At 39.1% G+C, this 24,462-nt stretch overlaps 1 protein-coding gene across 1 annotated transcript in view; it reads left to right on the top strand.

The window, feature by feature from the left end:
- Positions 1 to 2,805: 2,805 nt before the first annotated feature.
- GNAS (GNAS complex locus) overlaps positions 2,806 to 24,462 on the top strand; it is an 80,036-nt gene continuing 58,379 nt past the window's right edge. Inside the window, exon 1 of the mRNA XM_014308077.2 lies at positions 2,806 to 3,078. Coding sequence (XP_014163552.1) covers positions 3,044 to 3,078 — 35 coding nt within the window. The 5' untranslated portion in view covers positions 2,806 to 3,043. The remainder of the gene's footprint in view (positions 3,079 to 24,462) is intronic.

Here is a 24,462-nt window from a genome sequence, read left to right as displayed (position 1 = left end):
CCGGCCCCGGCGGGCCCGGCACTCTCCGCTGTCGCACCAGGAATTGAGGTACCGCGCCTTGGAGCGCTGGCAGAGCCGGGCTCCAGGTGCTGCTCCAGCGGCTCCGCTGGGTTACCTGCTCGTGTTTTTCAGGAGAGACGTTTACAAATGTGGGCTGTGGCTTTCAGGGAACGGAAGGGTCCAAATATCGATATGGGAGAGGACAAGCAAATGTGTGTCAGGCTCGTTATTTCAGAGTATTCTGAAGTAGTGTTTTAGGATCGGATGCAGTTACGAGCCGTGGGTTGTTTTGGTCACGCCGAGGGACTGCCTATGCACGTTCTGCCTATGCAGGGCTGAAGCGTGGAGCACAGGCTAGGCCTCGCCGAGCTGACTCAGTTTTGGGGGAAAAAACCCTAATGGAAGGAGGGGAAAAAAAAGATAAAAAGAAATTTTGAAAGCGGTGAATTTGGAAGCGTGCTATCACCAGTAAAATCTTTCAATTACTCGTTTGAAGAGAGAGACTTAATATAAATGGAGAGTGACTGAGACTACAGCAGCACCTGCAGCACTGAGGAGCCTGCCAGGGCTTCAGCAGAAATCTTTTAACAGGATAATTTGGACTTCAGCTCTTGGGAAATGTCTTGGACTTCCAGATTTCAGGCTGAACATTACGTAGATACATAGAAACTATTTGTCATCAGACGAGTTGCTTTCGTAAGAGGCAAAATTTCAGCAAACAGAAACATGATGGGCTTGCCTGGGTTTTCTTTCTGTTTTCTTTAGTTTTGGTGGCTGAAAAATAGTTTAGATACTTGCAAATAAAAATTTGCGTGTGTTTAGCGATGGCAGTAAAGTCATCTGTGAGTGTGTTTGAAGTGATAGTTCAGCTGTTACAGTTTCTGCCATGAATTGTAGATAGTCTGTAACTCACTGGTCAAAAATACAAAAGCTCACCTCCCTATTATTATGTTATGTTTCCTCTATAAGACACATGAAATAAGAAGCCAGGCACTTGGAAAGTGTTCTTAATCTGTTCAAATCATATTCAAATAAGAACAAAGAGGAGCTGCTGAATATTCTAGTGGGTTTATGCTGCTGCTCGTAGGCCCCATCGCTGTACACGTGCTTGCCCCGCTGCCACGAGCAATCTCGCTGAAATTAATGGAACTCTCCTTGGTGGTGAAGTTAAACGTGTGCGTGTAATTGTTGAGAATATGGCCTTAACAAGCAGCCAAATATAGAGCTAGACTTATGGAGAAATGTACATGTAATACACCATTTTGGTTCACTGATGTTGTATGCGATCCAGAGAACCCAGGTGTGTCAATATCAAACCAAATGTGTTTATAGCAAATGCAACAACTGTCCAGCCTCCTTGGACCAAGTGAAGTAAAGATTTTGGCTCCGAATGCTTATAAATATAAAATGTGATTTAGTGTTACTGCTGAAATTTAGTTGTTATTAATTTTTAAATGGACATATGACTACAGCAGATACTGCCTTCGTGAATAATTCTTAGTTGTGAAGATGACCCAGTCTCTTTTATCCCAAGATACTAATTCTTGATTGGTTTAGCCACCTGTGTTTATTGCATGGTGCAGTCTGCCTGATCAGACAGAGGGTGTATGGTATAAAATAGCAGCTTAGTGAAGAAGTGGCATGTGCATAAAGAGTTGTAGATAAAAACTGCTCTCTAAATGCTTACAGAACAGCAGTGAGCAAGGAGAGGGAAAAGGAGTAAGGCTCTGGGATTAACGTGGCAAAACATGCAACCAGGTTTTTTGGAGAGCAGAAGAGGACTTCTGGGAATTCATGAGGGAGAAGGAAAGGAAGGTAGAAAGCAGAGGGGGAAAGCATTTGTGAGAAAATGAACCTTGAAATGTAACTGCTAAAATACAGTTTTGAACATGAGGCTCAAAATGGAGGCTTGTGCTGTCAGTGTGTGCTAGCAGAGAGGCCTGACATCCTATAAATACAAACTGTACCTCCCTGCCCGTTCTGCCACAGACATACAGTTCCTGTGGGTGAGACACAGGCTGGGGAGGGGATTAAACCAGTAGCCAGGAGATGCTAAGGGGAATCTTTCTAAATTTTGCCACGTTACGATACTACTCCTGCAAAAATATGTTTGCTTTATATAGAAAGCTGCCGATCTGGCAGCGTGGAGCAGCTCAATTAAATGCTGCTGTTGGAGTTGTTCAGCGTGCATGGAAAAACGGGTACTATAGGCAGATGGGCTGCCCTGTGCTCTGGCATCCGAGCAGCACAGCAGAAATAGCATCCATCTACTTATGGAAACTGGAGTAAAGTGGAGGGGGGTTTTTGTGCTGCAGGTACGGGAGGGGAGCAGGGGAGAGCTGCGGGGGAGCCCTTTGGAGCAGCAGCCACAAACGGTGGTCTCTGCCTCTCCTCGTGCGTAGGGTTGGTTTTGGAACATGTAGGGAGGGTGGGAGGCTGCTTACAAGACGCAAATAAGAGGAGGTTTTTTGTAGCTTTGTGGGTGGAGGCTTAAAGGGATGCCTTCCTTTTTCAAATGTGAGTATCTACATATTTTATTCCTTGTGATTTAAGTTATGGAGTTTGGCTGCAGTTCATCATCACCCAGTCAAACTCAAAGTTCTTTAAGGATATAACAGAATTGCTTTGGTTTAATAGGGACTTCAGTCAGCCTTTCCCTCTGTCAGATAGTAGTGACAAGGCAGCCAGGTTGTGATGTTCCCTGTCGTCTTCTCTGTAAAATGTTGAAGTTGTCCATTTTCTTTCCAAATACTGCAATCTGCTTTTAACATTGACACTGGAAAAATGGACAGTGAAATGATCCAAGATTCAGATCTGACACATGACTTGAGCTGGGCATTTATTTTTAGCTACAACTGAAGTTTCCAGTGGCAATTATTTCTTTCGCTTTTCACTCTTACGCTGAGAAACCCAACTTTCTCGATTTTACCCCGAAGAAAAAAATTCTAGTGTGTGCCTTAATCACTTATGCTTCCTTCTGAAATTGACTTACTTTCATTTTCTAGGTGCTGGTGAATCCGGTAAAAGCACAATAGTCAAGCAGATGAGGATCCTGCACGTGAATGGATTTAATGCTGAGTAAGTGCATTTGCTTTTTCACTTTACATTGTACCTTCCTCCTTTGTGCTGCAGTCAGTGCTCCCGGTTTATATCTTGTGTATTTTCCTCCTGCTGCTGTTTCACTCTCTCTAGAATTTGGATGTGTATTTTTAGATGAGATTAATAGACATTAACCTGAAGAAGTCAATCATAAGTAAGATCTAGCAGTATGAAATTACTTATATCAAGGCAGAGCTGATTTGATTAAGTTTTGAATTTTGTGGGTTTGTTAATTGCAGTTTCTTTCACAACATGGCTGACATTGATTTACCTCAGCTATAGCACATTGGTTCATATTGCTGTAAACATGCCTTGTGTCAGTGAGCACAATTTTCTTTATTTGGAGCAAGTAAGGCTTTATTTTCTGTGTTCTCACAGAATGAAATCGTACTCTGAATTTTGGGGATTTTGTTGTGTTTGCTTGCCCAGATGTTTGTGTTAAATTATCTTTCTAAAAGTTTTTATTTTTTGCATCAAATATCTGTTATTTGGCAGTATTGAAGAGGACAATGGCATTAAGAGAGGGAAAATTAATATCTTCTTGTTTGTCTGAGGAAAATTTTTGTTTCCTAACTGTTTGACTAACTTTGCTAGAGAGTAGGAAGAGATTCTTCTGCATGTTAATTTATGCTTGCAGTTGTGTGTGTATGTGTGTATGCCGAAAGCTGCTAAATTAATACTAATTGAATCAAAGTGTTGAAATTTCAAAGCTTTTTTTTTTTTCGATTGTATTATTGGGTTTTGTCATGCTTGTTTTTCAAACGTAACAGTTTCGTACTGCTGTCCTTTAGCTTTTAGTGGTATCATCTATTTTATTAATCCTCCATTTTTGGGAAGGTTAAGCTTTTATTAGTCTTCCAGTAGTTAATTCTTTAATAAGAATATCTGAGCTGAGAGTTTAGCCAAGGAGTCTGGACAGTACTTCTTCCTAATCAGCAAATGATAGCTCAGATAAGGCACACAGTCTTTTGGATGAAAGTTCAGACTGATTCATAAGAAATACATCATGTGCTACGTGTTTTTAGCTCCTCTTTATAAGGAATATTTTCTATTTCCAAAATAACTTTCTCATAAGTGCCTAGTGCTGTATCCTGTTACTGCTGAGCTGTCTCTGTCATTTGGGCTGCTGCAGAGACCTCTTAAAAGACTTGTGTGACTTAAAAGACTTGCATGAGTTGGCTTGGTTGAGTAGGTATCAATACTGGGTGCTGAGTAAAAAGTTCATAAATGAAAGTGGAAGTGGATCCCTGGTACCTTTGAAAGTGTCAATCCATTTAAGCAACAGGGTTTTTCTAAGCTTTTAAGCATGTGGATTCTCTTAAAGGGTAGCAGTGCTGTGTAATGGATGGTGTATGATGTGGGCAGGTAATCCCAACCCTGCAAGCTGCACGCCCAAATCTGTGTGGAACTGGGAGCCCAGAGAGCTGTGCAGAGCTGGTGGGGACTGGGACACACTGGGATTTGCAGCAGCAGGGTCTTCCTCTGGTGCCTCCCTGTGCACTGGAGCTTTGGGCAGAGCTGAGCCTGCAGCTGGAATCCAGGACAACATGGCAAATTTGGCCTCAGGAGGCTCTGCTGGCTTCTGCCTGCTCAGAGCAGGGGATTTGAGTTACGGGGCAGGGCTGTGCCAGCACAGCTGCTGCCAGTCACGGGGCACAGCCCGGCCACGCGGGGTGGCACCGGGGCTGTCCCCCCAGGGCATTCTGTCCCTTGTGCTTGTCCTTTGGGTAGTGCAGGTAATACCTGTTGGAACACTGAGCTGCATAAAAATTCAATGCTGAACTGTGGTATATTTCAAGTGTACAGGGAGTAAGTTAAAACGCATCATTTTTAGGGTTCTGCTGCCAAAAATAATCAGTAGATCATAACATGCACTTTACAGCAGGGAAAAGGCTGTTTTTCAGTGTTTTGAAATTCTTGCAAGTTACACATCTGTCCTTAAATAACTTACATTTTCTTCCAAATAACTAACTGCTCTCTGTGTTGTCTCGCTTTCCATTACCCTTTTTGCCTGATTCATTCCCCTTCTGCCCTGCTTACCTTGTGGAAAGATGATGTGGGATTCAGCTAATGAGAGAAATAGCATGGAGGTTTTTTTGGAAGGGTAGGAAGAGCAGAGCATTACTTCTCATCATGTCCTGATCAGTTGCTCTGGAACATAAACATGTTTGCATAAAACACACAGAAACCCCAGCTGATGTGATGAAGAGCAGGAGAGAGGTGGTGAAAATAGTAATATGCTGCAGATGATAATAGTGAAAATAGTAATATGCTGAGATGATAAATTTTCTTTAATTTTAGTGTACTTGTACATAACTAGATTTGAATTATTTCTTTTGGTACAGCTTATTCTTTTGCTTTGAAAGAAATCCAGTTTAAAGTCCTATCTTAGAATTGTTTGCCTTGGTTTGGTTGCCCTTTGGCAATGGATATTTGAAGCAGAGAGAGGTTACCTGTTAGGAAAAATGTCTAATGCTGTGCATGAAGGAGTCAAAAGTTTTTATTTAGTGTTACTCTTCCTTCTGGTGACTAAGCAGGATATCCAGGGCTAAAAGTGCTAGCCTACTTCAGTGAGTGTGAGGTGATTTTATTTGGTTTGGTTTTAGGATTCTGCCCCTAAATAGTTGAGGCTGTCGTGTACCTCTAGGTGAATTGTTGTAGCATTTTGCAAGGTGAAATCTGTGTAGATCTACGAAACTAGAATTTCCTCTGGGACTCCAATTCTCAATCCCTTTAGCTAATTAATTATTTGAGGAACTGTGTGGAATCAAGTGCTCCAGGTAATTAATGTGTTGAATAGCTAAAGCTAAGATTAATGTGATGGTAGTTAAAGTTGTAGGCAAGTTAACTACAGTAAAGACTATTTTTTTTTCAATGTTCCTTTTATAATCCTTAGATGAATTAGAGACAGAAATACATTTTTTTCTGTTGCTGTAGTGAAGGTGGTGTGTGGGATGTAAGAGTGCTGTGGCATTGGGGAGTAGAGTATTGGAGAAGCAAGGCATGTTCTACAGCACAGGCTTTTCTGCATGCAGTTTTTCTGGAAGGACTTAGCCCACTTTCAGCTCTTGCAGAATGGCTTCAGGTGGCTGTGCTGTCATCTGACAGCTTCCTGCAGCAATTCCATGAAAAATGGGAGTGTGGCCTCCCCACAGGATTTTTCCAGTGTTCCTGGTTCTATGGCAGAGCTGCCTTCTAAGTGTAATGCAGAAGCCGTATCAACCAAATTTTCTACTCTGTGCATTACTGCCAACAACAGAGGCCCTTTTGATGTAGAAAGGGTTTAAATTTGGCTTTTAATAGCAGGAAGCCTGCGACTTCCCTTCCTTTCCTTCCCTCCCTCCTCAACACTTCAACTGTCTTTTCATGAGGCAGTTCCAGAGGAGTAGGTATCTGCAAACAGTATTTTGTGAGCATCCACTGATAAGGTGGAGCCAAAACCCTCTCTTTTGGACTGTGCAGAAGTTTAGATGGCAATCTTTCTGAGGATGAAAAATGGGAAAGGGAGGATAGGAGGAGTTAGGGAATATAGTTGGAAGAATTAAATGTGTAGCTCAGGTTGAAGAAGAAAAGAAAAACAGCTCCTTTTTGTGCTGTCTAGAGACTGGGGTTCTTTGCTTCTAAAAACACATGGCCTTTCACTTACTTCTGATTTCTTTAAGTCATCTTTCCCCTCTGTGATCACTGTGGCTTTGGCTGACAGACTCTAAGGAGAGGGTCACTGTCATGCACAATTTTAGAAAGCAGGGAATAACTGGCATGGGCAGGAGACAATTTTGAAGTGTCATGGGAAAAACTGGGACAAGCAGAAATATTTAAATAGAAATAAATGGTTGAAATGTGACTTACGAAATCCACTACAAAGATTGACAAATAAGGGGAATGTGCCTTTGTGATTATTAAGTTTGGATAGTGTTTAGGATTCAGGAAGTCTTGAGGTTACAGGAAGTTTCAGGTAATACTTTTAAGCCTCAGTTTCCCAAATGATGTCAAATGTTGACACTTTCTTGAACTAGTATGTTGAAGTGCTGAATAAGAGTTTGTGTATTTATTAAATCTGGTAGTGTTGATGGCATAAGCAGAGCTGAATAGCTTTGTTTTCAAGACTAAAATGCCAAATATGTTTGCATTTCTCTTGTGCTTTTAAAAATTATTTTCTCTCAGTGAGAAAGCCCTCCTAAAGATTTCAAACATGTTCTCTTTTCTCACCAAGATTTAGGAGTTTGTGAGTAAAGAAAAGTAGTCATTGATGGTCTCTGATCTTCTCTTAATACATCCATTACCACCATTATGTCACATAAAGCAGTAAATAATATTATCTAATCACTTTAGTCAGTGTCAGTCTCTCTTGTAAGTGAAACAACTTCTGGTTCAGTAACTTTACTTTTCAGTTGTCTGATACTGTGGGGTTTTTTCTAACTTTTGTCTTTTTAGCCATGTGATCTTATGGAAGAGAAGCCAATGCTATGAGCGAGGGAAAAGTATAATATTTATAACTAAGTTCTTCCAAAATAATGAATTCCCTCCTAATGGCTAATCTTAGCTTGTGTACACAAATATGATTGCTGTGTTTTTATAGATCCTTTACATTTGTGTACCAATCCCATGTTTTCAGAATGGTCACTTCAGTTCTTGCCAAGAAACAGACAGGCTTTATTGTATTTTACTTGACTGGCAACAAAAGTAACTTTTTCCTGGTGTTTTGGAGTAAAATTGAAAATTGGAGTGGGGGAGGCTTGGGGTGTGTGATTCCCCTTGCCCCCTTTTTCCTTTCTTTCTTTGCATCACAGTGTCTGATGAGAGGCTTCTGCAGCTTTGAGACACAAACTTTGGGGTTTTTTTCTCAGCTCCTGCTCGAGGACACCAGTGAGGTGTTGGAAAATTTGTGTGTACGTGTCTGTTCAGTTCTATCTGAACAACTCGTTATGGTGTCAGATCAGAATTTGTGCTGCAGAACATGAAGTGGAGGTGTGGTCAAAGAGGGGAGCAGGATTTATGTTTTACTCAGTTTTAGGTCTTGTCCTGAGAGCTGACACAGTTGTGCAGATGAATTTTGTCAAGAGACAAAGATATCCCAACAGCTAATAAATACTATGAAAAATAACTGACTACTGCTTATAGTTGGTCAAAGTTTATGCAAAATGTTTATACAGGCTATATTTAACTTTATTAAGTTTGAAAGAAATGGGAGGTAATACCTGGTGATATTAAACCACCTATGCAACCAAGCAATTTCTTAATTGTTAGCATGTTTAAGAGAGTTTTTATGTGCTTGAAATTATCTTTCCTTTGAAAATACTTTTATTTTTACAAGGGCAAAAATTCTTTTCTATGACAGAGCAAAAGTGAACTCAGTGAAGCAGCATTAATATTTTTTCATATGTATAACAAAAAAGGAAAAAACCTTCCGAGTCTGGGTTAGGTTTTTATTCAAGTTTCTTATGGCATCTTGCCTGAAGATATGAGACATTGTCCATTAAGAACTTGTGCAAATGCTTTGCAATTTAGATCTGCTACTCAAGTGTGATTTTTAAATGCTGTAAAATGAGTTTTCAGAAATTTTTGCTTGTTTATAATACCTACACTGGGCCTCGTTTGGCAAGGATTGTTAACATACTGAAAATTCTAATAGTCACTGGAGTAACTCCTTCACCTTGCTCAGAGGCTTTCTGAAATCAAGCTGTTAAAATATTTCCACGTGCAAGTGAAGTGAATTTTTTTTCAGAGTGAAAAATCATGTTATTTAGGTTCCTGAAATATTACAGAAAAGTAGTGCATGAAGGAATCTAAAAGTTTTAAAAGCTGGTTAGTTTTATCTGCTTTTAGATGCTCGTGGTAGGCTCAGGTTAACCATCAGTGGAGAGATGACAGCACAGTGTTCAAAGAAAGCATTGACTTTCATTTTTACATTGTGCTTTGTTTTCAGGTAGGTCAAAGAAGGAAAGGGTGAATTGAACATAATTTCTTTATTTTCATGGGAAGCATGGTATTGCTCAGAGCAGAATGTGTATCTTATCTGCATTTGCTGGTTGGGAAATGTTGAATTCTCCTAGCAAAGCAGCATTTAAACTACCAATTTTGTGTTGTTACATGTTGAGAGCTTTCTATCCTCTGAATTACTTTTCCTGGCTTGCAACTTGACATTTGTGCTTTCAGTTAAATATTTCAGTTTTCTGAAAAAGAAACCCAACAACAAAAAAACCCAGTAGTAAACTCATCCCTCAAGCTAAGTTTGCATATGTCGCAGACATGATTTGGCATGTAAAGAGACTGACCAAAAATATGGCAGTAGTTCTATTTGTTTTGAGGTTTAAATTTCACAAAAGCTTTTTAAGTGTGCAGCTATCAATCCAGAAGAAAGCTTTATAGTTGTAGAGAGCTTGGAGAGCAATAACTATGAATAGCGGAATAAGCACGAGTGATGTAATCTGAGAAGCAAAAGACAGAGACAGAAGAGAGCTTAGGGCTTAACTATGTGGAAAACATTGTGAATGGGTCTGCGAGGGTTTTGACTTCTGATGGTGGATGTGGGATTTTACTCATTAGTTTTGGTAAAATCAAACAAATGTGCAAGTTTCCTTTTATTTTCCCAAACAGAAAATAAACCGTTCAGTGGGTAGCTGAGTGAGTGAAGTCTGGGTTCTGGAACTTGTTCTGTCTCCTAAATCCTTTCTCCCCTGCAGCATCTGCAGCTCCTCTTTGGGACCTGTGGCTTTCTGAGTGTCTCCTGTTTCTTCCACTCCTCATTTTTCTGCCTGATGCAACACTGATCCCTAAATATTCCTGCATTAGCCCACCCTTTGTCTTCCTTTTTCTGGTTTTTCTGCTACCTGGACAAAGTCAGAATGTGTTGTGGCTGGTGTAGATGTACATACATGAACTCTTCCTGCATTTCCTCACTGGAGTGCTAATTTTGGTCTCCTGTTCAGCCTCTGATTTTAATTTCTGGAAATTCATTGTGCAGCAACAACACTTCTTCAACTTTGGTTGCACAGCAGAATCTGAGATAAAATGAGGCTTAGAAAAAACAGCTAAAGAAAGTCTTCCTCAGTTCACTCCAGATCTTTTTTGAAATATTTTTAGTTTCCATGTTCATGAGTTAAAGTGGAAGTGGTGTATTTTTCTCCATTTTCTTATCTTAAGCAAACATCTAGTAGTATAAACCAATGTATCGTGTTCTATTTAACTTGTTATTTCATAAATCACAAACTGTATTAAATACTGCAAAAAAACTTCAGATAACTTCAAAAATATCGCTCTCTGTGGAGAATATTAAATGTATGTCTCTATTCCACACTTCCATGTCCTTTCTGAAAAATTCCCCTGGGTTTTTCAGGTTTTCACCAGCTTTTCTTAATTAGATGGTGCAGAGTGATTACCTTTTCTCTAGCCACTGCTACAGAATCAGTACTACATGAACAATTTTCTTCTGTAGTATCTCATGGAATTTCTTACTTTCTGTATATTTTGAATGGACAGATTGGACAGTACTCTGATTTTTGAAAAAAAAAGTTTTTACTAATTTTTCCAGATGGACACTTGAATTAGTTTAAATATGAACAGAGTCCTCCTTACCATCTTAAACTTAATGCAGTTACCTTTTTGATATTAAAACTATTTGTTCACATTATTGCAAACCCTGAAGATTCCCCTTACTTCATACTGTAGCTACATTTTATCTCTTGCCAGTCATTCCAGCTGGGAAATATTTTTTTTTCAATTTCATTATGTTAAAACCTTGTGGTTTTGTCCCATAAGATAAAATGTATTATTAATAAAAGCTGTGCCTTTCCCTGCTCCTTCTAGCAATCTAGATATGAGTGGGATTTCTTGTTCCTGTTTTTAGGTTGTGAGCTCCTGTGTTGTTCTCTTGGGCTGGGGGAGCAGGTTTGGGGCGTTTCGAGGCATTTTTCTGAAAAGTGCAAACACTGCTCTTGTTCCAGTTTTGTGAACATCCTTCCCCAGTGTCTCAGATCAAGGCAGGCAGAGCTAAGGCTTTGAAGTATAATCCAGCAGGCAAAGTTATCTCTACCTTTATTTTTAGATATATCATGAGTTTGTGTATTAGGGTTGCCCAGGTGCCATCTCTGATGAAGAACTGAGATACAGAAATTGCTCATCTTAATCTTGGTCATTCAGAGCTCTCAAGTTGAAAGGAAGGAATTTCCACTGATGAGGGTTTTTTTTTTTTTTAGTCTAACTTGAATCTTGATGTTAAAAATAGCATGCCTTACATTTTAACAGTTGAACCTTGAGTTAATAGTAAATCCAACCATTTAAGATACAGTGCAAGTGTAGCTGCATCAGCTTTCAATAGTTATTTCTACAGCTGTACTCTAATGTAAACATGCATTTAATTAGAATTACTTGTTTACAGCTGAGCCTGCTTAGAAACAGCAGTGCATTGAGGGGTGTTTTTGACAGCTGAGAGGAAGAAGCATCCACTTTTTGAAAAATGTACTAGTGGAATATCTCAATGAGATGTTTTATTTCAGTGTTGCTGTTACAGAAGTGCAGGAAAGCTTGTGACCTCCTCTCTGAGCTACCTGTTGCTGGCTGTATTCTCCACAGGGCTATTCAATAAGTCATTGTGTTCAGTTCTCTTTTTAGTTAAGGCACTAGAAAATAATTATCTCTCCCAAGTGCACCCTTGCAGCCTCCCAGGAGTGGTGGGTGAGCTAATGGAGCAGGCAGAGGTGTGCAGGGCTTCCTTCTGGGGGTTGGGGTGGTCCCAGGAGATGCTGCATTTAGCCTTGAGTGGCACCTTCCCAGCTTGCTGGGGGATTTATGCTGCCTCCTTCATCACTGGGATTTAAACACTCCCTTCTTCTCTGCAGGTCTGCGTGCGTACAAGCGCTTTGGGTTCCTTCCAGTTAAGACATTTTTATTCTGTTTTTGACAGTACAATTATCTATGTAATATAACTGTTCATATTAATTAGAAAATGTTGCAAGGACATGGGTGTTTGTGAAGTAAATTTCTTGCTTAAGTTTGTAGTAACAAAGAATGCCTTGCTTCAATCTTGCTTCGTTGTTTTTTTTTATTTTAAATGTAGATAAAAATGTGGAGTGGGACACTTAGCACATTAAGCTCAGAGAACTCTGTGTAATACCTGTTTTAACCCTGATAATTTAAATTAAAATAGGCTAGGTAAATTTGGTTTAATGTGGCATTACTATGGAAAAATTCAACTAGTTGGTTTCTTGAATTTTAATTACGCTATAGTGACTGCCATAGCTTTGTGTATTTTTTTTGCTGTTTTTAGCAGGCTAAGACTATTTAAGATAAATATAAAAACTTAGAGTTGTAACAACTTTTTTTAATAATTTTTAAAATATAGTAATCCTAAGGACATAGCCATGTACTAAAATGATTTTATTGAATATCTTCTGAAATTAGAGTGTAATCACAGCACTGCATTATTCATGGGAAAAAACTATAAGCACAATGCAAAGCCTAGGAAAATTATTTTTCCTTTTAATGAGAGAGAAAACAGAAAGGGGAAGGGCTCAGTTAAGCACTTGGGGCTTTCAGGAAAGCTGGGACCACTCAGTCCCAACCTGCCACACAAACCCCAAGCCCATGTGCAGGGCAGGCAGACCAGCACTTTTACACTTCCCAATATTTGACAAAACAGTTGCTGAGCTCAATGTTAGTGAAAAAATTAAATTTCCTAGTACTTTGTCTCAATGTCTTTGCAGCAAGCTTGTTACACAGCTTTCTGGAAGATTTGCTTTAATGGGGCTGTGTGGGGGTTTTTTGTTATTAAATTTCTGTGTTGTGGGAAGCTACTGGATTTTCAGTTCTGGGTTTTGATGCACACTAAAATAGATGCCTGGAAATTGGATGCAACCTTTTAATTTTGCTATGTCAAAATGATTAATGTTGTTTCGAAGTAGTTACTCATAGGAACACGTTCTGCTTATGCTGAACATAGCAGATAAAAATATGCTCTGTAACTTACACATAGGGCACTTGAAAATCTGAAATGTAACTATCTTGCCTGTTAGTTTCTTCTACTGGAACTGTGTCACTCTTAATTTCCCCTAACTCCTGGGAACTTGGGATGCTCCGTGCTGCCTCTGTGTTTTGCTTTCACATAATTGGACAGTCTTCACTTTATGTAATTGTATCTTATGCAATCAAATGTTTACTTTCCTTATGTTTATCGCCAAAGAACTTGGGAACGTTCTGTTACCTAAGTATCTCTTTGACACTGTAAAATAAGGGGCGTGAAATGAGTGAAAAGATTGAGTTTAGTAAAACATTTCTGTTTTCTGTGTAATCACAGGGAGTTGGAAAAAACACTTTGAAATTGTGTAGGCAGCATAATGTCTGACTTTTTCCTCACAGTTTTATTCATGCTGAATAAATTTTTTAAATGTATTTTTTTCTCAACCTAAGCCTCTGTTTTCTTAACTGAAGCTCATAGGTTCCATTCTGATAATAATTTCAGACAATAAGAAAACAGGAATTTTTTTTCCCCACTTAATTTTTAATAATACTGTTTGGACACAGTTTTGTTTTTTAACTGAATGCAGAAGGTAAAGTTATACATAGTTAGATAGAGGAAGTAGAAATATTCTATAAATATTTTCCTTACCCAAAGAAAGTATGTTTTCATCCTGGATGATGCTGCAAACAGAAAAGGAAGTTTGGTGTCTGTTAGAAGAGCAAATATTGGGATCATCTCTGTGTGATTCTCTGATATTGTTATGGAAATAGAATATGGGTATTTTCAATAAACAGTGAAGAAAAATCTCGGAGGATATCCTGTGAGAAACTATGGGAAACACCAATTTATATAACTTATTTATAATTATTACTGGGAGGGGTGATCTGATAAGTTGTACTTCAGGAATTTGTTTTAATGCAGCCGAACGTGAGAGAGTCCTGCAGGAGTCAGAGGTTAGATTGTATCTGTAAAACTGGAAAAGGACGCAAAAGTCAATTAGTTAAATTACCTTAGTATGGTTTGGGATGTTTTTGTGGCAAAAAGACAAATGCAGGCTTGGATGACTAAAAAAAGGGAAAGTGAAACATAAGTGATAAAGGGGACTTCCAAATCTGATAAGAGTGTTATTAATATAGTATATCCCATGCTGGTGCCTTCACTTCATGAAGGATGTGGAATTATTGGGAAGGACTTAAAATTGAAAGGAAGCTTCAGGAGTTGTCCCAGGTCCAGAAGGGAGGTGTCCAGACGTGACTTCATGGCCATGTAGAGGTGGTGCTGTGTGAGCAAAAGGCATGAAACTGACTTCCTTAGCATCTGAGATACTTTATTTGGAATAATTTGATGGGGAAGAGGAAGCTTCATTTAAGCAGTCTTAGGAAGGTAGGGGTTTATTTTTAAACCCTTTCTGCCTGAAGATTCATCTTTGCTGGTGCAGGTGTGTGTTGCTCAGGTTGCCCACTGTGGCCTTGGGGAGCACAGTCTCTGATGCACGTGCTGCAAATTGTTCCTTTTCCTGCCCTGAACATTATTATGTATTTGCAATTCTATGTTGGCGTTTGAAGCCTTGAAACCTTTCAGCCCACGGGCATCAGAGAGGTGGGGAAGCGTGGGGGCTGACTTTTGGTTTTGGTTTTTTCCCTGAGGATAATTTTGCTGCTTGTTCTGTTGTCATTGTTTTCACTTCCTCCCGAAGCATCAAAGATTGGGCAGGGTCTGAGGTGATGTCAGAAGATCCTCTTTTGGGCCAGATTGGTTCATTCTTACTCAAGTGATGCAGATAAAGTCAGTCGAAGAGCTTGAGAGAAGAAACTCTTTCATTAGGGACTGCTAGGCTTGTTCCCACCTTCTCCTGCACCTCCTGGATCATCAGAGCAGACTTTTTGTAAGCAGTTCTGTGTCCTTGCAGGAGTCCTGGGTGCTCAGTCTTGCCTCATTTCAAATTGTGACCTTCAGAAAGAATTGTTTTATGTGAAATTTCATCTCAACACTAAAGCACATGCAGGAGCATAGTGATTCTGCACTGAAAGGCAAAATGAAGTATTCAGTTATCCTCTTTGGCCTAAAATTCTTGAAAATATAAATTACCAAATACCTATTCCACGCTGTTCCAGCCTGCTAGCCCAGGTCCAAGCTCTGGTTCTGAATCTGTTCCGTAGAGGGAGACAAGTGTGTGGCTGGGGAGGTGGCTGGCTGGGATTAGTGCCACTCTGTCATTATGGATCTCTGTGCTTTGACAGAAACAGCAGAATTTCACCTTAGTGTGGGTAACTCAAATCAGTATAGTTTGAGCACGTTAGTATTTCCTAATGAAACCAAATATAGTTCTCTTCAATTCCATTCATTCTGGACCTTATCTCTCCTTCTGATATGTGTCACTAGTTGCCAAGCAACCTCAACAGTAGTTCTGCACATCCAGCAGCATTAAAAAAAAGTGAGTAGTTGTTGCTGAAAATGAGATGCCTTCTGATGACATGAATGAAGAGAGTTAGGAGGGAGGGAAGTGGGGAGTGGCAAGTTTGGAGCTGATGTTCTGAAAAAGCTAATAATATTTAGCACTTAAGTAATGCTTTTTATTTTCCAAGCACTAATCAAGCAATCGTAAGATTATTAAATAAAGACTATTTCTTTCCTTTCAGTGAGTGATGCACAATTATGTTTATGCTTCCTAGAGCAGAGGGCAGGATTTAATCCCAAGAGTGAAGGAGTTTAATGTATGTATTTCTTTCTTTGACCTGTACTGACTTCCCATGCTTCTAGTTGGACTGCAGATTATCTGGAGGGTTTGGGAAGGTTTTTCTTTGTGTCTTTGTTGATATATAGCCAGCACTCTATTTATTTTGTGCAAATGCACCTGCAGTGTTTTGGGTTTCATTAAAATATTTATCACCTGCAATGCCTTCCAAACTAGAAATATGAAAGATTGTGTGTAGGTCCTTTATTACTTGGTAATGCTTATAAAGCAATAAATAGAATTTCTTTTTATATTCTGTCTCCTGTGCAGAATGTGATCTGAGAAGGAAGCAGTCATCTCAAAGGAGATCATAACAGAAGTGAAAGCTGATTTGGGAAAATGATTTTGGTTTTAGGTTATTCAAGAGGAAAACTTTGTGTTTCATGTAGACTGACCAAAGCAACATTATTGAGGATACACCTAAGTTAGAAAGTATTTGAGTTAAGATTGCCATAATTTGTGTTCTTTTTAATTTTGGACACCATTGCAAATGACTGTCTATATAGAAAGGTAATTTTAAATCCATTCACTAACTCCTAAAAAGCAGTTTTAATTTGAATGTGGGGTTTTTTTCCAGCAGGCTCTGACACTATGAACAATCACTTTCCCTGTCACAGTCTGCCTGGAATTACCAAGTTGTATGTTTTGAAGAGACACCAGAGAACTGGGCTGTCCTGCGAGTTCTGATCTAGAGGGCTGTGAGCCCCACAGTCCTCACAGTTCATCCTTTCCTTCCCCTCGTTTTTTCCCTGAAGATGGTGGTCTTAGGAAGATGCTTATTCCATTTCAGAGAGTGTAGTAAAGCAGGGATGTGCTGCCAATGTGACAGAAACGGGGATGTGTCAGTTTGTACAGGCAGTGGGATGTGTTGTGAGTTCCACCCTCCCTGTGTGTGCACACACATCCCGTGTTGGACGTGCTCCAGTGGGGCTTTCTGCTCACGTTTTCACATGCTTTGTGCTCAGCCTGTGCTTACACACTGCATCTCCACGTGCCTGTCCTGACACTATTCACGATAAAATTAACAAAATGAGGCACGGTTATTCAGGGGGTGTTTGCTGTGTGATGCAGATAAACACAAAAAAATGAGGCTCAGTGTGCAAATCCTTGCAAGGTGGTTTCCTGCCCTCCTGCTGCCACGGAGGGGAAGGTGTTTTATGGGTAGAGTGGTGTTGGAGCTGCTGCTAACAGAACATACTGATTTGGAATCAGTCTGTGTGTTCATCTGAATCACAGACCCAAAGGGGTGCCTGCCTGAGAGGAGCTGCATTTTGCTCTGTGTCTTGGGTGGTGAATTATTCTCCACTTGCAATTGTAGTGAATTTAAGTTGTTGCTTTTAATGAGAACTAGAAACAATCCTGGATCATTCTAGGTTTAAGGATAAATTGAATTGAGGAAGGTATACAAAAGAACTATACTTGCAAATGGTTAAAACACAAATGAAAAAACATCCCAGTGTTACGTAGGATTTTTACCACGTTCAGCTTCTAAGGGTTATTTGTGTTGGACTAACATTTCTTTTGACATTCTGCAGCTAATAGAAGTAATTTAGAGATAGAAAAATGGTCTATGTGTGTGTCTGTGTGTGTGATGCATATACAAAAACTGTTTGTAGTGGTGGTATTTTTATCCTCATCTTCTAAGAGAAGACCAGTCCTAGTTCATGCTTTTTTTGTGATGCATAAAATACATGGATTTTGGCAGCTGCCTCTTGCCTCTAGGCTTGTAACTAGGTTTGTCCATGCAAGATGTGGGTAATTACTATATGTGTATGTGTATATATATACGTGTGTGTGTGATGTGTTAGTTGCTGCACCAGTATTGCCATGTAAACTTAGTTGCCCTTTTATATATATATGTGTATTCTCTGTATATCTAGTTTTAAAAGGGTAAATATTATAAACTGGTTGCTCAAGAGCAGCACGCTATAAAAAATGTAATAAGCACATCAGTAAAAGTGTTGGAGGTAGTAATAAAACTGCACTATAATCCTTCTGCCAATTTATTGAACTCTAACTATAGTTATCTGTGACAATTAACTGCTGCATGTTGTACATTAACCCTTTGTATATGCAATGCTGCTGAGCATGGCCTCAGTGCCTTTAAGTTTTCAAGCAAATGTGTCATCTAATTTGATAATACAGTTTGCTTGTTGCTTTTCTCTTTTTATCCATGTATCAACAAAATAGGACACCCAGTTACTTTGGGGAGAACATCTTTGTTACAAAAATAAACGTCCTTTTTGCAAAATGAAAGTAAGCACATGACTTCAGATTTTTCATCAGTGTCTTTAGAAGTAATAGTACTGCAAAAGGTGGTAAACATTTAAACATGGCCATGTGTGCTTCATTGGAACACACAGCTCCTGTGCCCTGTTGGGTGTTTCTGGTTGCCAGAGCCATTTCCATGTGCTGGATGTTCCCAAGAGCTCGGCTGTGTAAGCTCAGGAGTGCAGCTGGCAAGTTGTGTTGCAGGTGGATGATACTGTGAGGTGAAATTATAAAACGTAAAGTATCATTTCTTATTAAACAGAAGAAGTCACTCTAAGGTTTAAGTTCTCTAAATTCTGTCTTCCAGAAGATGATTGTTTATATTTAAAACATCCTAAAGTTTCCTCAGATGGCTGAAGTATGTTGGAAGTGAGACTACAACTTTTTAAATTCAGTTGTTTGTTGCCTTGGCACAGGAGTTCCTATAGATTTAGTGACTGTTCTGAATTCCAAGAAGATCCTTAAAATGGCAAGCAATTTCGTTTGAAGTTTGGATCTCATGATGTCAATACAGATATGTAGTAAAATATTCCAGGGTGTGGTGATACTTAATCATTAATGATTGAGACTTGGGGCATTTCCTGAATATTAATGCTGGATATGAATGTTGATTGCCTACGGTGAAATAATCACACAGATACTTCTTCTCTCCCCTCTCTTTTTTAATTGATTGCTAATTCAGAAAGGATAAATGCAGAGCTAGGTCAGACAAATATTTGAAATATCCCTGAGGCACAATGCTCAAGACAGAACACTTGCACTACCTTTTTAGCTTGTGGATTTCGTAATTACCATGTAGTGTGAAATTTCTTTTTTTTCCCCTCTAGTACCTGAATCTGTAGTTACACAGCTCAGGCTGTAAGTTGTCCACTGGGATTTCTTCCCTCAGAATCACTTGGTAGAATTCAGCATTGTCACAAGCCTCTGGTTTCAAATGATGAAGCTGATGTAGAATTTTCTCTAATTGTGTAAGTTTAACTGCCACTAAAGGTAAACTGATACGATGCCACACCTTGGATGTACTTTAATACTTAATCTGCCCCTTAGGAAAGGATTGACTGGCTCATGTCAGTGCAGTGCTTTATAAAAAACTTACTCATAAAAATGTTTATGACTAGGTTTGCATCAATATTTTTAGAGAAATGTAGCCTCTTGCTGCCAACACCAACTGTTAATAACCTACTAAAATACATAAGTTAAACATTTCATAAATGTGTTTGGAACACACAGCATGTGCTGATGGTTGTGTTTTGTTCTGTAAGTCTAAACTCCTGAAAGGTCTCTCTTAATTCCTGCACAGAAGTGCAGGAGGAGGTGCCAGTAAATATCATTATGCTGTAGGTACGTTGGTGTGGTTATCTGATTTCCAGGTAGTAAATTTGGAGGGCATTTCTGCATATCGTTTGCATGTGTTGAAAATAACCTCTTGTACCTGGTGGGAATAAACCTGGTGTATCTTTCTGTGTAACCTCCCACAGAGAAAGAGGTTTTTCCATCCTGTTTGTTAAACATTTGGAAGGACAGCCTTGTCCCTCTTGTATGACAATGATTGCTGCATCAAGGGGTCCATTCTCCCCTTTCTCCTCCCAGTAGCTGGGAAGTATCTTATTACCCCATGGCTAAGAAGCAGCTTGTCTTACTGAAATGAAAAAATGTTCTGTGTAGTCTGTTTTATGTATCTCATAAATAATATATTTTAGAATGTTGTAGATACTGATGAGTCACCAAATTCTTTTAATCAAATCTGTGGTACTAAGCACACATTTTCTGTAACATAGTGGCATCTGGTCTGCTGAAATTTCTAGGAAGAGAATTTCTAAGAATCAATGCAACACTACTTTAGGCCAGTGGTTTGTGTAGTCCAGTATTATGTGTCAGAAATGGCACTTGGGGAGGATTAGGGAAAAAGCAGGAGAGATTCTCTGTGATTCCTCTTCAAGTCCTGCCACTTCAGAAACTCCAAGAAGTGAAATTTATAACAAGTTTTGAAGTGAAGTCACATTGAGTGTGTTTGTCTGTTTCTTTAAAAAAGCCTAGTACTTGAATAATCTAAAAAATCCTCATTTTCCTTGTGAAGTTTCAAGTTTTCCTTGGTTGCAAATAGAATGCAAATCCAGTGAAAGAGTGTTTTACCTGGTTTAATACCTCTGCATTAGCTGGGTGCCACTGGGGTCAGTCAAATTCAGGTAGAACCAAGATGTCTCCAGCTTCCCAGAGCTTTTCTGTGGTTTTGTTGAACCCAAGGTAGAGGCTGGTTGGATCAATAATTGTGCCCAAGCAATACTGTTTAAGTAATTTGCAGTGTTGTACACACTCTCTTGAGATTGTTTTCTTCAGGTGTGTAAGTTTCTCATTGAAACAATATTATTTGTATTTAAAGGACCATATGTTGTGAAAGTAATTGCACAATTATGGCAAGGGGCTGTATATTCTAACTGATGAGCTAAGTATCAGCAAGTAATTTCTCACATAACTTTTGGCCTAACATTCTCATTCATTACATACTGTCAGCATGAACTGTGTCTTTAACTTTTTTGTTATCATTTAGAAATGTCAGGTCAGGGCCAGGACATGATAATTGTGCCATTGTCACGGTTTGACTTAAATTACAACAATATAACTTCCCTTTTGTCAGGGGAAATGAAAATAAGTGTGCCAATTCAGGTATAATTAATTTGCAATTTTAAGCTCAGTAAAAGGTCATTCTTCTTACAGATTGAGTTCAAATATATGTAGATGTAAAGTTTCTTCACATTGTGGCTTCCAGACTGTTTAATAAGAGCTGTTTGGAATTTTTCCACTTAATTTATGCTGCATTGGGGAAGGCTCTAGTTTGGATCCAGAATTTGTTTGTCCAAAACATCCATGAACCATTCTGGTTCTAAATGGTACCTTCCTTAAATAAACCCCTTCGGTACTCAAAGTGGGGTTCCCTGGAAGTCCAGAATTGTAGCCTGAAAGTATTTTTCTCTTGCTGTGCATTTTCAGTGAGTGAGTATAATGACAAGTGTAGTATCTAGGTACAGGAACTATGTATTGTGTTTTCAGATTCATTTCTACAGCTCCTCTGTATCAAAGGAAGATTTTTTTCCCCCCTACCTAATCTGAAGTAAAATTATTTCAGAAGTAGCAGTACAGAAACTTGTGTTTCTCTCAGTAAATTGACTCCAGCTTTTCTGTACATAGAGCTCTAGATGTCTAGAAAAAAATTGGTATTTTTGATGTCTTTTATTTGACAGTGTCTTCTAAAGTCAGGCCAGCAAGAACATCAGGTAGATGCTGTTGCCTGAAACAAAATTCCCTGACACTGCTTTAAGAATTTTGCTAATGGGTTTAATGTGGTGCTGACGGTGTCTGGGCTTGGGAGGAAGTGAGGGTATTTTTGTTGTTGTTGCCTGGTAATATTTGGTGTTTACTTACAAATACTTATATCATCTTCACTTCTGGTAGTACAAAACTTTTAATAACTGGAAAAGAAATTAAAATACCTTGTATCATATTAAATACAATTATAGAAAACAATGTTGATACTGTAAAGGCAGCTATTGCCTGATACTTGTTGATATCTGAGATAATTAGTACAAAAATACCTGAGTTTGGTTTGTTACCAGTGTGGTGTAGCCTTCGAGACTGATGGCTTTGGTGTCAGGTTGTTTTTGGAGAATTTCTTTACTCACAAATTTGATTCTTTGTGCTTTTGCTTTATGCTTCCTTTTTCCAGTGTTGGCTTTGAAATTCAGCCTGGTTCATCTCTTCTGCATGGCAAGTTGTTTTTAAACAATTTCTGTGTTACTTCTGGGCTGTTAAGAGAGTAACCTTGCTTGTCTAAGTGTGTCAGGGTATCTGTGTTTAAATACACTGGAACTGCACTGAGCAGATGAGGAATGTATGTCAACAGCTACAATTTTCATTTAGCTTTGCTGAGTTTAAAGTTTAATTTGGCTGTACTTAGAGACTGCCTTTCTTAAGATTATAATTTATTGAAGTGATTTTTCATTCTTGTTACTTTGAAGGACTAAAACAGAGAAAACTTTTTCAGAACGTAAAACTGGCCAAAACCACTGGCAATTGCACAAGTAAGGTGCAATGGAAAACTCCTCCTCCTGTCATTTTACAGTTTCAGGAGACATAAGTGTTGTTTGTAACAACAGGGGATTTGAAAATATTAGAAAACAAATTTTAAAACTTACAGGGGAGTCTGTGCTTCCGTGACAATAATCCCAGAAGTTTCCCGTGAGCTGTTTGGGAAACGTGAATACTTTGGTTGTTCACTTAACAGATATAAAAACCATTCCTTTTTCTTTTACACTGATGGCAGCCTTAACTTGATCTGAATGACCTTTGCTGTAACCAAGCCAATGTTGCTGTACCTCAGAGCTTTAGGGTTGGAACGTGCTAATCTACAGGGGCAAGTTTGTGTTCCCTTCCAGCCATGTTCAGGAGGGGCTGGAGCAGCTTTGGTGTCTCACAGGGACAGGAGGAGACCTTTCGTAAGAAAAAGCAGGTGTTGCCTTAGACCAACAAGCTTTTACTGCTGAAATCTTTTTTTGAAATGATGCTAAGACTTGTGCAAGATGTTCCCTGCTGGATTCCCTGTGGCGAGTTTGTTTGGTGCCCACAGCAGTGTTGCTTTGTCATGGCTGGTCTGAGCACTCCAGCTATGGGGGGCATTCAACCCCTGGTTCGTGCCACCTTGAGATTTGGCACAGGCTTGTCTCAGCAAAAATTCAGTAGTAAACTCAGTGGTATGGTAGATGCAAAATAAATCAGCAGTGCAGTCAGGTTACTTGAGACTCTGTATGCAGGAGTTGTGATTTTCTGATCCAAGTGCTCTTTCAGTGGCACTAATTCACACCAAATTTTGCTTGTTTTAATTCTCATTCTCTCGTGCCATAATATACTTGCTTCTTACCACACAGGTATTAATAAGCAGTTGTGTGACTGTGGCATTAACAAACCTGTATAAACCCGAGGCTGAGTATTGATCTGTGAAGCTCCATGTGAGCTGTCATCAGGGGTAACAGAGCTGAATGGTTCATTTCTGGTTTATTTCTGGTTGGTAACTTTGCTCTGTTGAGGATTACCTGCTCACTGACACTTGTGCCAGAGGTAGGGGAAGATCAATTAACAGCGAGTGGGACTCTGGAAAAAATATTTTAAAACCACCCTGAATGGAGAGAAACTACTTTGAATTCCAGTTTGGAACAGAGTTGAAGTGTGTCTGTGTTTGAATGTGGAGTAACAGCCCTGATTAACCAGTGGATTGCTGGAAGCTGTGAGGACACCCTGAAGTGCTCGGAATAAAGCACATTCCTTGTTTTAAAAATGGCGCAATGTGGCAAAAGCATTGGACATATTAATGTGAAATAAAGACAACTTTAGCTGGGTGTTGTGTGTGATGCTGAGGATTTCACTCAGAGACAAGCACAGCCGTGTATTTTTTTTGCAAGCAGGGTCTGTGGTGTTTTTTTGGTTTTAGTTTGCTTTTGTCTCTCTTTTAATAAAGCGACAGTTCTGGTAAAAAGTGGAAACTCTGCAGTAACATAGTTTCAAAGCTTTTTCTTTCTTTCAAATTGTGTTTAATGGAATTTTCAAGTTCCCTGGTAGTGTACTTCATTTGCTATAAAATCCATTTCATAAGTAGTGGTATATAATTCCATTGCTGCAGGTATTTCAGAATGCACAGTCCACACAGAAGATATTTGGTTTTGTGTTCTTTCTGCTGCTTGTTTACCAACAAGTAAAAAAACTCAAAACAAACAAACAGCAAACCAAGAAGAACATAATCTGTAAGTGATTTCTCAAATTGTTCCATTCTTCCCTTTCTTAGCAAATTATTTTATGAGACTTGGTCACATGTTGTGGAGCCATATTAAGATAAAACAAGATCAGGAATTTTCTAGTGAGTGGTTTAGAGATGGAGTAAGTCACCACTGATTTAGAGATTGTCCTAGCTAGAAATTTGCAGAGCTCGTGTGGGGTTTTCTTTCTTTTTCACATCCTTAGTATTGGCTGTGTAAAATACTTAAATCCCAATTTTACTTAAAGACACAAATTTGTAGCGCCTTGTATCTGTACAGAAGAGGCATGGGCACAGCTTTGAAAATTGAAAATAAATGTTAGACAGGAGTTACTGCACTGTTAAGCCTCTTGCAATTGGACATGAATGAGGTAAGGAAGGCTGTGGTACTGATGGTTGCAAACTGCAACCAAAAGCATCATATTTAAGAGTGTTACTAGTAGCTAAAGTTTTGGTGTACTTAATTAATCTCCCTATTTAAAAGCAAAGCATGATGGACAGAGGTGACTCAGAGCTGTCAGAGAAAAAAGAAGGGCAAAATAAAAATTTATGGACTTCTTGTACATGAGAACTCTCATCATATTTTGTCTTCAAAGGCTGTGG

The sequence above is a fragment of the Geospiza fortis genome, unplaced genomic scaffold, assembly GCF_000277835.1.
Source record: "Geospiza fortis unplaced genomic scaffold, GeoFor_1.0 scaffold361, whole genome shotgun sequence".
In the NCBI taxonomy this organism is placed as follows: Eukaryota; Metazoa; Chordata; class Aves; order Passeriformes; family Thraupidae; genus Geospiza; species Geospiza fortis.
The sequence above is the reverse complement of the archived record's forward strand: the minus strand, read 5'-3'. Positions and strand labels throughout refer to the sequence as shown.